Raw genomic sequence first — 15,830 nt, 5'->3', positions numbered from 1 at the left:
AGCGCAGTTTCAGCTAGTAATTACATATTCCAATTTACTATTGACAAAATACAGAGCCTTTAGAATAAGTAGGAGGCTATTTGAAGCCTTAACATCGCGTTTTTTATTGCTCATGCGTACGCTTGGATTACGCTGACATGTATTTAAATGTGGATGGCTAATCACAATGCGCTGCAAACGCGAAAGCAATAAAAACGCCGAGTAAACGTGAGCTCAAGCGTATTTGGTGCGTTTCGGAACAATAGACCGCATGCTGTTTAAAAGATGTCTAAAGGAAGGAAAAAAGGAAAGACGTGTTGCTAGGCAAGGGGATTTTAGCAAGAAACAGCTGCTTGCAAGATGCTATGTGCAGAGTATTGGAACTCTGCCATTATAGACCTGGACCTGGCAAAAAAGACTGGAAACCCTGACTGGCTCCTAGTATGATTTATAACTCTGGCGAAAATAAAATTATAATTACCGAGTAGCCACCTAGGTCGCGTTCGCTCTGGGGGTAACGGTTCAAAAAGACATTCTCAAATAGCCACAGGTTAAAAGGAAACATCGCATTAGTGCTAACGTGGTGCATAAATTACAGATAAACCCTGCATGGCCAACCGGCCTGCCATTGTGTTGCTGGCCCAAATAACGCTTCCTGTCCTCCGCTTACTGAGGTAAATAAACTTTATCCATATATAAACAAAAGCTCAGAATTTCTGTTGTTACCTGTCGGCCTTGTGAGAATTCCTCTAGTCTTGAAGGCTCTGTATAATAACGTGGGAACTAGTCAGCAATTTAATCAATTAACATAGAAGTGGGGAGATTTTAAAGTCCCGTGAGAGCCACATTTTCTCCGAAATCGGAATTATCGAGACTAAATCTGAAGGGGGTTAACCCTAATCCTGATCACATTGAGCAATGTGCAGTTTGTTCACTTTGTGCATTTTGTTATTAAGAGCGAATTAATTTAGTCCTACGTCATAATTTCATGATAGTATTAAATACATTTGCATTTCATTATCTGTTTACTTTGTTATATTCAAGAAATATCATATTTTGTATTTTATTACATATTATTTCACATTGTAGGATGAAGTTGACAATATCTTAAATAGAGTACTACATCGCAAATTATTATTTGATATTGTTATCTTGTCAGATTACTGGACAATGAGACTTTTAACTTTAAAAAATAAAATATCTAAATAGAATTTATAGAATCTATATATATATTACAATATGTGATCTCTGAAATTTTCTATTCTTTTCTCCAGGAAACAACGATAAAGTTTGTAGAGATAATTTTAGGGATTATAATTTCCATGCATCAACGAGTAGCTACCAATAAATTAATAATTCATTCCAAGTAATATATTTTGAATGTTTACGAACAGTATTGCTTACACTTATAGTTCTTACACGAAACATTTCTGACCCAGTAAAAATCTGTTATGTTTTCCTACATTGCTGGACATTAATGATGCAAGACCAAGAAAGAGCTATTTCAATGAATCTCACATTTGTAGAATGCGCAGGATAGGAGGACAGTAAAATAATCTCCTCGGCGTACGATGTACATACATCGAGGCAGAACAGAAAACTGGAGTTGAGTAATGGCCGAGTATTCGTGTGACATGCGAGAAGTGTCTCTGGACGATCGAACAATGTCTTTTTGTTAAATACTGCAGCCATATCAGCAGTATTTAGTGAAAGAATTGTAGTATAACACAATTGCGAATTGTCCTTCTTTGAGATAGGTGCACGTGTTGCGCGAAATAAAGCTATAGTAATATGTATATGGTATCAATAGCTTTAGAAAAGCAATATACAATGATGTACAACAGTCCAATAGCCTCGCTATACCATGGACTGAGAGCACAGCCTTTTTATGTGCGTAGCGATGGAGACCGAATCCAGAAGACTGTGCACGAATTCAGGATTGTTGTTTACCGACTACTATTTCCACGAATAGCTCGACGTCGGGGAGTATTTACACAGCGCCCATTGCTGTAATTCCGTTTGGCTGAATAGCCTGGTACCTTTACTGAAGATCCTATATAGAGCCATCTTCTAACAGAATAACGCATTACCTCATGTAAAACGAAAGGTCCTACACTTCCTGGATGGATACATTTTCCCACGGATTCCATGGCAAGGTCTTTCATTTTATCTCTGTACGATTTAACTTGTTTGGTAAATTATTACAAAATGTTCCACACATCAGAAACACTCGCCATCTAGAGTTGATGAGCTTTGGCAATGTGTCGCTGGTGCGTGGCTTGCAGAAGGATATTCAAGATATCGTCGTCTCAATACCTCGGCATATCGCAATCGATTTGGTCTCCCTTGCTGGACCTAAGTGTTTCTGACCTTTAGAATGTCTGCTGTGTTCTTGCGATGCTGTCATGGATCACATAGAGATACAAGTAATCATTTTACACGTGTACCTTAAGGTATTTGCTTACCACATATGGGCTGCTACGTCTTCTCATTCTTGGTGCATTATTAATATCCAACACTGTAATCAAAACAAACAATCAACTATCAAGTTTAATTGCCTTTTCGTTTCCGTTGCTATACATACTGCAATGTCCGTTTCCAAAAAAACATCCTTGTCTAAAATAAATTAAATTGAGATATTGGCTTCACTGGATGGATTTCATTTCTCTTCAAATATGTATGTATATTCAACAGAAAAAAAATATATAATATATTCAAAAGTATTAAAAGTTACTTTGAACTTTCGCAGTTTGTCTAAGAAATAAAAAGATCCTATGGTTAATTTGCCGGTTTGCTTGTATTTTGTACTGACAAGGTCCCTTTATGGAAATGGACACTTCATATTCAAAATAAAATTGTGATGACGAAAATTCATATAAATAGTAATTATATTATTTTAATTGTGTGTTTCAGATATGGGAAAGAAAAAGTCGAAGGGGAAAACAAGTGTTCCTGCTAGCGCTGGTACTTTGAGCCAAGTACCTCCTAAAGAAGCTCTTCCTAGCTCTACAAGTGACGAACCACCTACTAACGCAGCAGTGATTACTCCTACAAATACTCAAGAAAAGGATAGTGTGAAGGAACAAGCTCATCCTCCACCTACAGCTGCTACAACAGTGGCCAGCTCGTCACCACTCCGTGATGTTGACTCTGAGAAAACAACTACCGTCTCTGAAAACCCTAAATCACCTACACCAGGAGTAGACAGTTCACCGCCTCAAGTCACCGAAAAACAACCGGCAAGTGAAGCTCCAAAAGCAGAAACACCTAATTCACTAAAAGAAGAGGATGCCAATAAAGTGCCTCAACCAGAACCCAAAAATCAAAAGCCTGCCGTTCCACCAAAACCTGAAAATTTGAAACCGATTCCTCCACCAGGCCTTCCAAAAACAAAAGAGCAATCACAAACAAAAACTGAAATTTCTCCGAACATCAATCAGAATAATGTGAAACAAGAATCCACAACTATTAGTACCTCAGAGCCTAAAAATCAAAAGCCTGCTACTCCGCCAGGACTCCCAACGTCAAAACAACAACCAGAAACAAAATCAGAAAGTCTTAATAATGTCACTGCAGATAATACAACCAAACAACCAGTCCCAGCTCCATCTACTCCAGTAAAACCAATTCCACCTCCTAAACCAACAAATATAAAAGGTACTCCTCAGAAGTCTAACAACGCAAAACAAAAGGAACAGAAAACGTCTGCTGAACAAAAATCTACCAAGCTATCACCTGCATCAACACAAGAAGCCAAAGAAGACAACAAAAAGCTTCAAAATGTTTCTTCAACAGATTTACAAGAAAGCATTTCGTCAACATCGCAAAATATTGAAGCTACGGCTATTCAGCAAGGCACCTCAAAAGAAGACACAAGCAAACGACTCCCATTACAGAAGGGAGAAGAGATGAAACCTGGAAGTGTACAGAATCCTGCAACATCTAATGTGCCAAGACCTGGCAGTCAAGAAATGAAAGAGCCAACACCAGAAACAAAAACTCCTGCTCCCCTAAGTGAAATCGCTCAAGCTACTGTAGTAAACCCAATAACAATGGTTGATCAAGCTTCACTAAACCAAGGTGTAATAAAACAAATGCCCATAACAGATTTAGACAAAGAAAACAAATCATTCGAGAATGGAGATAAAATCTTAAAGGAAAAATCAGCACAACAATACAAAAATATACACCCCCGTGAAATCACAAAACCCCCAGGATTTTCTCATCTACAAGTTCAATCAAAGGAACCTGAAGATAATACTGGTATTTTCTTAACTGAACCTTTAAACGTAAAAGAATCTCCCAAGATTATGGCATCGCCACCGTTATTAGAAAACCAGAAGGAAACGACCATAAATATTATACCAACAGCAACAACGAATGTTATGGTTAAAATGGATGTAAAACAAAGTGTAGATGTCACATCTTTACCTACACAGAGTACGAACAAAGAGAAACCAGAAATTTATGCATCGGCCTCAACTGACACTAAAACACTCGTGCAGAAAGAAGAGGAAGGAAAGTCCGTGACTTCTAACTCAGAAGTGAATGACAAAACAGAGCAAAACGGAGAAAATTTACTTCAAAATACTACTAAAGTCGATGAAATTTCTTCTAATCAGATATCTATTTCTACAGAGATATCTGATGATATGAGTATGGACAAACGACCTTTAGTTTCAACAGACACATCCAAGGAAGAACATAAAGTACCACCACATCCTCATGATAACGTAAAGCAAAAGAAAGAGAAACCGTCGAAATCTGAAAATGCAAATAAAAAAGGTTCCCAACAAACAAAAGAGCAACAAAAGGCAAAAGGAAAGAATGCTTCTATGCCACCAGGCAAGTCTAAACAGATAGAAAATAGCTCAACAGAAATAGTAGAGACTTCGGTCTCAAAAGCTGATGCAACTTCAGTTTCGAAATCAGAGGAATCTACCAAACCAGATAAACCTTCTGCTAACATTGATGAGAAGTCCACATCTCTATCTGCTGACACTATGACCCAAGATAAACAATCTGAAATCTGTAGTATACCTTCAAAACTGCCACAATCTAACAATAAAGAACAACTGGAAAACAAAGATGAAAAAGTAATAAATAATGCTGTTTCAAATTTGAAGGGCACGCTACCTACCACTCCTGCTAATGATAAAAGTGACGAGAATAGTATAAGACAAAAAGAGAATACAACATCTAAACTTAACACCAAGGAAGAATCCAAAGAGACCGCAATCCTGAATCAAGCAACTACTCCAGACATTAAAGCTACAGAAGAAAAGATTGAGGAGGGAGGAAAACGTGAAACAGATTTTCAGGAAAAGAAAGAACTAAACGAGAAAATGAAGAAAACCAATGACGATAAACAACCTAAGGAAGCCAATAAGAAACAGAAAAAGAATGAGAACAGAAAAGGACAACTTTCTTCAAAGCAAGAATTACCAAAACCTCAAACTGAAAACGTTATAGACGAGTTGAAACCTACGGTAGACGACACTATAAAAGAAAATCGAACAGGAGATCAAACTGAGATGGATGTCAAATCAGAAGAAATTAAACCTACAGCTTCAAAAGACGGAGTTCCTCCTGTTGATGACAAAACGGCGCAACAGAAGGAAAGAATTAGTCCAGTGAAAGCTCTAGAACTAACGGAAAAAGAAATGGCGACTTCTGATAAACCAGACGTTCAACGAAAGGAAGAAGAAAAAGTAAAAGCAGAAGAACTTCCAAAGTCAAAACCATCCTCTGCTGTCAGTCCATCAACCCCTTCGGAGGACAAGAACATAAGTCCTGTTGATACTTCACCAGATAAGAGCAGAGGAAAGAAACAACAAGCACAACAAGGTAAAAAAGGACGTAAAGACCCGGAAGAGAACGTAGGTGAGAGAAAAGATGAACCAAAACCTGACAATCTTAATGCAAACTCTGCACCTGCAAGGCAAAATAAAGATGAAAAAGAGCAGAAGAAAAAAGGAAGTCCAAAAATTGAGCCTGAGAAGGAAAATAAGAACGTGAAAAGAGAGAAGAAAGAAGGAAGTCCAAAAACTGATTCTCAGAAACAAAATAAAGATGTAAAAGATGATAGCAAAGAATGTACAAAAATTGAGCATGAGAAGCCGAATCAAAATATAGAAGAAAAGAAGGAAGAAAGTCTGAAAACAGAGCCTGAAAAGCAAAATAAAAATCTGAAAGGAGGAAAGAAGGAAGAAAGTCTGAAAACAGCGCCTGAAAAACAAAATAAAAATGTGAAAGGAGAAAAGAAGGAAGAAATTCCAAAAACAACACTTGACAAACAAAGTAAAAACGTGAAAGCAGAAAAGAAAGAAGAAAGCCCAAAAGCTGAGAATGAGAAGCAAAATAAAGGTATAAATGATGAGAAAAAAGAAGAAAGAACAAAATCTGAGCCTGAGAAGCAAAATAAAAACGTGAAAGAAGAAAAGAAGGAGGAAAGTACAAAAATTGAGTCTGAGAAGCAAACTAAAAATGTAAAAGGTGAAAAGAAGGAAAAAAGTCCAAAAACAACACCTGAAAAGCAAAACGTACACGTAAAAGGAGGGAAGAAGGAAGAATGTTCAAATCTGGAGGGTGGGAAAGAAAATAAAGATGTGAGAGGAGAAAAAAGAGATGAAAATATTGAGAAGAATAGTGAAAAACTTTCCCTTAATGAAACACAAATTGCAGCAGATAAACAGAAAAAAGGCAAAAGCGGTAAAGAAAATCAATCAGGGCAGAAGAAGCCTCAAACAAATAAGGATGAATTATCAAATAAGAATAAAAGTAAACTTCAAGAAATTTCAACCACTAATCAAACACAGATATCTAAAGAGGAGAAATCTGGAAACAAAGGTGTGGAAACAGGAAAGAAACTTGATGACAAAGAAAATAAAACCAAACAACAAGGAAATAAACAAAAAGAAAATGAAAAGAAACGCAAAAGCGCAGAATTAGCTAAAAAGGAGAAGGTTACTGAAACAGTTAGAAAGGAACAAGCATCGAAGACCAACAAAGAAAGTTCTAGAACTACCAGTGAGAGTAAAACAACACAAGACAAGAAACAGACCAAGCAAGAAAAGGCAGCTGAAACGAAACCACCACCTGAGGCCACCAGCAACACTCTATCGTCAGAGATAAAACTAGAAGAGGAAGAAGAAGAGGATGATATTATTCAAGCTCGCCCTGTTTACACAGCAAATGCTTGTCATGTTTGTAAAGCTGTTCATCAAGGGAAAACACGACTCAAGTCATGTGGAGCTTGTCGCATGATTGCTTACTGTGGTCCAGAACATCAGCGACAACATTGGCCTCAACACAAAAGTATTTGCAAATTTGTACGTAAAGCTGTTAGTCGTGAAAAAATCCCAGGACTCTTCGCCAATGCAGTTGGTGTTGTTGATGCTGAGGAATGGAGGCAGTTTAGGCTGAAATACATATATCAGTGTGAAGAAGCTCTGGGACGAGCACTTCAACCGTACGAACGTGAAATGTTTCTTTATCCTAGAGTGTGTCAGACGTGTCATCAGAGTGCCCCTGAAAAACTACGTGTCTGTGCACAATGCCATTCAGTTAACTTCTGCTGTCCTGATCATTTGAAGTCTGATCATGACCGTTGGTGTCCTGAACTTCGCCTTCTTCTTGAGATCAACCAGTATCAGGCCAAATATGGTCTTGTTGACCCACCATTACCAGATAGAGTATTTACCGAATATGAACCATTGCCATCAACTCTCAAAGAGTTGCTGTTAACAAAAGTTTTGGAACCTACCCAAGCTATGGGTCTCAGTCGAGTAATGTTTACTGGCCTTACCGATATTGCTTCATATCCCTTAACAGTTCTCTATGCATTACAAGCAGTTCAAACCAAAGGAATTCGTGCACCAAATGACTATGAAACCCTTACACTTCACCTCGTAGGAGCCGAAATACAGTTTGAAGGAGATGCAATTGCGAAATGGGATGTATTCCTGCTGCATTTGTTACCCAGGCTAAAATTATTAAAGATCATATTCATTGGACCAGAACTGTCATCGGAACAGATTCCACCAGGAATTTGTAACGAAGATTTTCGTTGTGCCCGTTGCGTTAACAGCGCAAGAGAATTTGTGTGTGACTTCCAGCCTAACATCTTATATCACGAATACTTGAAAACGCCTGAATATATAAAACCAGATGTAATATGTGCCTTTAATTGTGGTCTGTACAGAAATACTGGCTTTAATGGCAAGGACACCTGGGGCCAAAGTCTTTCCAGTCTAGTCCAAAATCCTGAAGTACCAGTTATTCTTACAGCTTATACTTCTGTAGAGGCACCCAAGGATCTTCAGAGATTACAAGAACAATGCTCTATTGACGTTCTACTACCACCACAGAAAAATCCTTTCAGCAGTATGCGTCCACAGTTAAATTTTGTGAACGATGAAGATTGTCCTGTGATATATAGAAATCAATATATATCAGTTGTAAGAGGAAAAAAGTGATTGATCTTTATACGTTATCTTGAATATATGTACAGTCACCAGCAAAAGTTGATTTATACTCTCAACATGTTCTTTTGTCAATTAACCAGTTGAAATACAGTTTTTAGTATTGTACAAATATTTATACTCTACCTTTATGTAAGGAAATTGAATTAAAATTGGTCGACTAGTTCCAAAGTTATTGGAAATAGAACGTATGAGGTGTGTACAAGACCATGTTTGCTGGTGATTGTACAAGTAGTTAGGAAGCTATTTGTTTATATTAAGAACAACTTGTATTTCAATTCTAACGTGTGTTATCGAATTGTTAATGGACTGTTGATTCATACCAACATTTCGTGAAGGTCAGTGAAGGAACATCGTTGTAACAAGTAATAGAAAAAATGTTAATTATGGTTATTACTTTTTTTATCCATTTGTATGCTTATAATTACATGAGAAAAGGGAAATTACTAGGACCATAGAACTATGTGCATCTATATTACTTATTATTTTTGTTTAGTTACGATATAGTCTATTAAAGATCAAATTGAAATACTAAAGTTGTGATATTTTTCTACTTATTTCACATTTTTAAAATTTGAGTTATTCTAATGCCAGGCGATTTAGGAATACTGACTGTGCATACAGGTAGACGAGATACCTATATGGATTATCATAGTAATGGAAATAAAGTTGTTTCTTCATTTTTTGACATTTCTTATTTAATTTTAAAATATTTTAATTTAAGCTAGTTCAATTAGTTTTTAGTTGGAGGCTTAAGATTCTTCGCTAGGCTAACTAGCATTTTTTAAAGATTTTAGTGAAAAACTCAAAGACGATGAATATGAAAAAGTAGGAAGTGAATTATATAGTATTTACAAAGTATTATTAAATAAACTAGGAATAGTTTTCAAATCGGTTTTTTAAGGCCATAAATCTGTATGCGCAATTTATGACGTCAAAATTGTCAAGCAGTCACATTTATACACTATTCGGAAGGCCTTGAAAACAATTATTATTCTAAATTATGGCATTTTACAAATAATACCTGTCCCACTTTCTAAATATTTGACGTTCTTCACTGTTTTAAGCTATTATTTTTTTTAAAAAAAAACTGGGGGACTGTTTGTAAGCTATTTAGTAAAAAAAAAAAGTGGGGTGAGATTAGGGAAGAGTCTTAAGTGTGAACCTATCTAGTTCGGAGCTACGATTGCATTTCCCACGAAAAGGGTGAAAAAGACACATAGTGAAAAACATAAAGTGAATGAGTATATCACATCATTTATCATGATGAGTGATTGATTATTACAGTTTAATGGGTATTCATTGTGATGGCACTGAACAAATTTGAAGGTCTTAATCAAAGAGGATAACAACTAGAGTTGTAAATACAAAAAGCTTTTATATAGCAAAAATATTAAAAAAAAAAACTCACAAGTCGCCCCCTTTTTCTAGAAAAGTTCTTTTTTTACAGACAAAAGTAAAAAAAAGTGCCTGTAAAAACAAATAGAGAAGAAACTGATGCTTACAACGTGTTGAGATTAGCTTCTAATGTAGATTTACAAACTAAAGAGCAATAAAATTTGAACTTCTGCACACATATTTTACATAGCCAAATTAATGAAAAACTGATTGATTAGAGCATATTTTCAATTTCAGTTACATTAAAAAATTGAAATTCTTAATACCATAATAAAAGAATATTGAAAAACACCAACACATTGTTATTTCTACACACTTACAGTTTTTGACGTTTAAAAATTATGTACAGTGAAGAAAACAAGAACACATTTTAATATCATGGTACATTTTTGAAGTTTCCAAAAAATGAAAATGAAAAATAAAAACACGTTAGTTCATTATTGTCTCCAGATTGGTTTTCTAGAAATTACGAAACTGAAATAAAAAGTTACTATGAAAAAGGAATTTATCATTCTGGAAGCTAAAAGATGACAAGAAGTAACGATCAGATTCACGTTGCAAAGTGCAAAAAAGAAATTAAAATATCATGATATTTCATTTTCGTTTAACTTCTTGCTGGTTAAAACACTTTATTAGCTGTTTCCAAATGCACAACAAGATCACTTATAGTGTCCTGCTACTAAGAGAAGTAAGACAGTATGGATCTTTTATGAATATTTTGTGGAACCTTAACTAACATTACCATCACAGGTCGAAGGGAGAATAGGATAAAGAGTGTGCCTATCGTTTCATAGCTAATTACCTTGCCAAAGTAACAAAATTGAAAACATTGTGTGCGCAGTGTACGAGGCGCATGTCAAAACAGTAGCCGATATTTTTAAAAAATACAAAAAATGATGGGAGTTTATTGTGATTGATATACAAGTACAAACATTGCCTATTTTTTGACAGGTGACCACGAACCTCCAGACATTTATGCTAGCGTGTCAAAAGCTTCTGTTTTCCCACTGTGAAAAATCTGCGCCTTTGAGTGCAGATACTTCAGAAATTATGTCTTGAGCACTTCAATGTAGTTGAAACGCTTCGATGCAAGCCACTTTTTCACGATGAGAAAAAAAGAAAGAAATCGCTGGGCGCAAGGTCAAGCTGTAAGAGAATTATCGAATAGTTCCCATGGAAATCTTTAAATTGTCTCAACAGTACGAGCAGCTGTGTGTGGGCGGGCGTTTTCATGGAGGAGAAGAAATCCAGAGCATAGCATTTCTCTACACCGATTTTTGATGGTACATCGCAGATTATTCAGGTTTGGCAATCACTAGCGTGCGCAGGACATTGGGAATGTGGGTGCCAGATCTAAAGTACCACCATATGGAATGTCGTCCTCCTCCAACCTTTCCCCTAAGGAAAGATAACATCATTGCATCCGACGCTGCGTCGGCGACGCACGACACAGATGCAGACGGGAAATAATTTACACGTAATCTTTTCTCAGTTTGTAATAATTCCACATAAAAAAGTTTGTCTAATGGGGGTGCCAAGGCACCCATGGCACCCACGTTGCTCACGCCTGTGTTGGCAATACAAATCTGCTGTAATTGTTCGTCCTAGTTCCAAGAATTCCACAAGAATCACTGCCATAATTTTGTGAACTGATGGTGATTGCTTAGGTTTCTTTGCTTTAGGAGAACCAAAGTGTCACTATTGCATTAACTGTTGCTTCGACTCCTCAGTAGCATACAATATCCAGCTTTCATCCACCGTCCCTATGTGATTAAAGAGGTTATCCCCATCCTACCCTCAGCGGGCAAAAAAGCGTATGCAACTCTCAGTCTTCGCTCTTTGTGTGCGTCTTTCAGAACTTTGAGCATTGACCTTGCCCATTACTGTCGGTCTGTAAATGGCACATAATTTCCGGTGGATATCAGCTGCATTCTGACCTTTGGCGCTCAGAAATCGTGTGGAAGATTTCAATTTACATTTGGAGGAATTCTATACCACGGTAGTTATTCTACCTTAATGCTACTTGCACAAACGCAACATCGCTCAGTAGTCAGGAAATTCTATCTCTGTTGCAAACACAGAATACTATGGCATGCTCATGCGCATGCTCAACTTGATCAATGTTGCCAACCCGGGTAAAAATATTGGCACTTTCTTTTGACATGCGTCCCGTATATATAGTGTTCTTATATTCCATAAATAACTTTTGTTTTATATATATTACTGGAGAGTGAGCCGTAGAATTGACTGCAAAGAGACCACGTGCACTATGACAGTTTGAAGCATACGGAAATAAACGAGCTTCAATGACCTTCAATGACCTTTCAGCTTACTATCCGGAAATTAGATAGCTAGCAAAAGACGGGTTTTAAGCAATACTCCCTTTTCTATCCTTCTGTACTTTTAATCACAGGTATAATGAATTTATAAATGACAGATCTAACAGTTACTTTATGCCAATGTTCCCTCGGGCATCTCTGGCAGGAGAACAGACAGATGCGTCCCACCAAAACTATTTGTACAGAAGAGGAAATGGATGAATGCTTAATGTATTTATATGGAAGGAGATATATAAGGAACTCATGAATGATATATTTGTTGTTAAGCAGTAGAATTACATTGTGTATAATTCATTAAAAGTTGTCTTCTCTGGAAGAGTTGTCTTTTGAGAGCTTTGGAAGTGAAACAAGAAAGGTAGGGATTGATTATAATTATAGGTAGCATTACAACATATAATTGCTACGCGAAGACAAAAATATTGGACAAAAATGACAAGTGAAAAGCGCAGAAATTGTCAGAATATACTGTACTGACTGAGTTTGAAATCCCAGTGAAAAACATATTTAGGAAGAAAAGTAGGCAACAAGAAGTTAGATACTAAAGAATTTTAAGATGGGGAAGTAAAAACAGACTTGTTTGAAATTTCGATAAAAAATATCGAAAGCTGAGAGAAAGTAGGTACAGGAACTGACTACTGTGGTAACATTTTGAACTTTAAGAGTTATTATAAAGGTAGAATAAGTACGGTATTATAAAAGTAGAATAGGTATGAAGCATGGGTTATAGAAAAACTTTGGAGAACCATGGGAAAAGTATGGAAACGAAGCTGTACTGAAAAATTTAATATATGTAGAAACTTGAATGTGAATTGAGAAGGAAAATCGGCAATGTTGGGGAAGTATACATTATATGTAGAAGTGAGAAGAGGATAGATGGAGAAATTTAAATAATATGTATGGAGGTAAATTAAATAGAAATAAAAAGTACAAGAGGAAAAACTACTTTTGCAATATGGGAAATAGGGATGGAAATGAGTTTTTAACGAGCGAAATGCAGCTTGACATGATGAAAAGAATACTTTCAGTTCTTAGTTGTGTGACAAAAAGAATAAACTGTGTACTTTTGACTTTGAAAAGGAACTCGAAGTAAAAGAAAATCGTAAGCAACATGAGATACTGACGAGCAAGTTCAAGAAAATATATTGAAATGAAAGATCAAATGGTAGATAAAATACTTATTGCGTGTTTTAACAACATAGATTAAAAAGCAGAATGTTCAGAATTCGTGTTCAAATGATGAGAGAGTCGTGATAACACTTATTACAGAGAGTTAAGACTTCATTCAAAACTAAAAACCAAATATAATAAAACTATAGAACTACCTTGACACAACCGCATTTAAGAGCACAGCTGCCGTGTCGTGACAAAACGCTGTAACTTTGGCGAAGAAGTTTTGCGAAAATGAGCCTTAAAGTTTTCATCCGAAAATGTGATCTGTATCGTGTAGAAATAGTGTATCTTGCCTTTGGAAACACGTGGTTACATGTAATGTTACGTAAATGCATGTTGTGTGATTAAATTTGGTGAAAATTGATTGGTTGACCATTATTGCCTAGTTACACTGGTTCTACACGATACAGATCACATTTTCGGATGAAAACTTTAAGGCTCATTTTCGCAAAACTTCTTCGCCAAAGTTACAGCGTTTTGTCACGACACGGCAGACAGTAGAATAGAATTCTCAGGACAATTCCCAGACCTAACCCATTTAACACCCTGATGTACGTCACAGCGATTCGGCCCCGAATTTTTGAAGTTTGAATTCTTCGAAAGAAAAAAAAACTCAAAGGGCAAACCGCAATGATTGTACAAAAGAGGCGGTTACGAAATGTGGTCAAGCTAGAAAGAATTTTACGCCCAGATTCAATTAATACATTAATAAATGAGAGAAAAATTATCAAAGAGTTACTTCAAGGCTGAAATATCCAGTATAGTAAAAAAAATAGCAACTTCCAAAGGTAACAATTTATTATGGTTAATATTCTAATACTATGCAATCAAATATACAAGAAAATCGATATTATTCGATTAATACCCATATTACTACAGTCTGTTTGATTAAATCAAGATCTATCAAATTTCTCCAACAATTACACAAATTTACAAAACAAAATACTACAAAATATGTATATATGAGCTCCAAAAGATGAGGAAAATTCGATTTTATTCTTTTTCCTGAAAATCGACTATTCATTACCAACTTCAACTGGATAACAGGCAATCCCCAACTCAACAACTTTTGTAGCCGAGTGCACAAAGTAAGATATATATATATACAGGGATTTATTTGTAGCCAGGGAAGCCTGGGAATTTCCCCCCTTCTAAGTTTTGGTTTCCCTGTCTCTAGGTTTAATTCTATCTTCCCAGCCTGGGAAGATATTTTCTACCTTTCTTAGGCTATACAATCTGTTTTAAAGTACAATAATTCAACTCCATATTTTAGTAACAATTCTTTACGTTTTTAGTATGTTTATTGTCGCGAGCTATGCTGGTCTTGTTTATAGAATTGTTTCCGAAAGAAAAATACTGCAGCTGATTAAACTGACTATCATACTTCATCTGAGTAGCACAGTAATAATAATAATAATAATAATAATAATAATAGAACATTTTCAGTTATTAGTGAGCAGTCACTGCAGATGTGAATTGGTAGTTTCTTCGTTGACAAGCGCCTTAAAAAGAACGTAAGGAAATGGATATTAGGCTATAAAGGAAAAGCTCCTGACGATTAAAAGGCAAGTAATTCCGGTACAAAGTAAGAGGCTTTCGTGTTAATTGCGAAGAAATTCTTGTTAAAAAGACAACTGTGATATTTAGAACTGCCTATGTTATTGCGCAAGATCATCTGTCGCTACTGTGCATCTTATTAAATCTGTCGCTACCGAACTTGGGGGTCTCCTATCAAACCAGTATCATAATTTCAAAGTAGGTAGGTTTAAAAATAACGTAGTCCCAACCCCACTAAAGTTGTTCTGTTATACGAAACACAATCTTGCATAAATATTCCCCCCTTCTACAAAATCCACAAATAAATCACTGTATATATATATATATATATATATATATATATATATATATATATATATATATATATATATATATATATATATATAACAACTTTTCTAAATTATACTTGAAAATGATAAATCACGCTATTTTTAACTCTACAATTTGAACCACAGACAGTTTTAACGGTTAGAAACTTCAATATTCTTCAAATTTCAAACTCTAACAAATTATCGAGTATTTTTCTGACTCAGTAACACTCTCATCTGCAAAATACTCTTGAACAACGTTATATTTCTTGCATATTGACAGCAATTTACACAATTTTTACCCTAAACTAGGGCAAATGTGCCAGTCCTCGACCACCTAACTCATTTCCTTATGGTCCTTAATCGTTTTTCACTCAATGGAACAACTTAGGAGGCAAGTAGCTCATATATGTTTCTAAAACTATATTTTATCTATACTTTATCCAAAACTGAGATAACTTATGCCATTTATGTAATATTAGTCGGAGGAACACCAGTAACTGATTTCTTTTAGTGTTCGACCATTTTTCGTTAATGTTCGACCGCCTACTGTTTAGTCATCGACCACTATTCGGTTAATGTGCTTTTAATTACAG

The 15,830-nt window shown here is 35.8% G+C and overlaps 1 protein-coding gene across 1 annotated transcript in view; it reads left to right on the top strand.

The window, feature by feature from the left end:
• The window catches only part of LOC145688036 (uncharacterized), a 113,567-nt gene extending 104,422 nt beyond the window's left edge, over positions 1 to 9,145 (top strand). The window contains exon 2 of the mRNA XM_081761734.1: positions 2,893 to 9,145. Within this exon, the coding sequence (XP_081617860.1) occupies positions 2,895 to 8,456 (5,562 nt within the window). The 5' untranslated portion in view covers positions 2,893 to 2,894 and the 3' untranslated portion in view covers positions 8,457 to 9,145. The remainder of the gene's footprint in view (positions 1 to 2,892) is intronic.
• Positions 9,146 to 15,830: the final 6,685 nt, after the last annotated feature.

Source organism: Thermobia domestica, chromosome 6 (assembly GCF_964235325.1).
Source record: "Thermobia domestica chromosome 6, izTheDome1.hap1.1, whole genome shotgun sequence".
Classification (NCBI taxonomy): domain Eukaryota; kingdom Metazoa; phylum Arthropoda; class Insecta; order Zygentoma; family Lepismatidae; genus Thermobia; species Thermobia domestica.
This window is presented reverse-complemented; position numbering and strand designations above follow the sequence as displayed.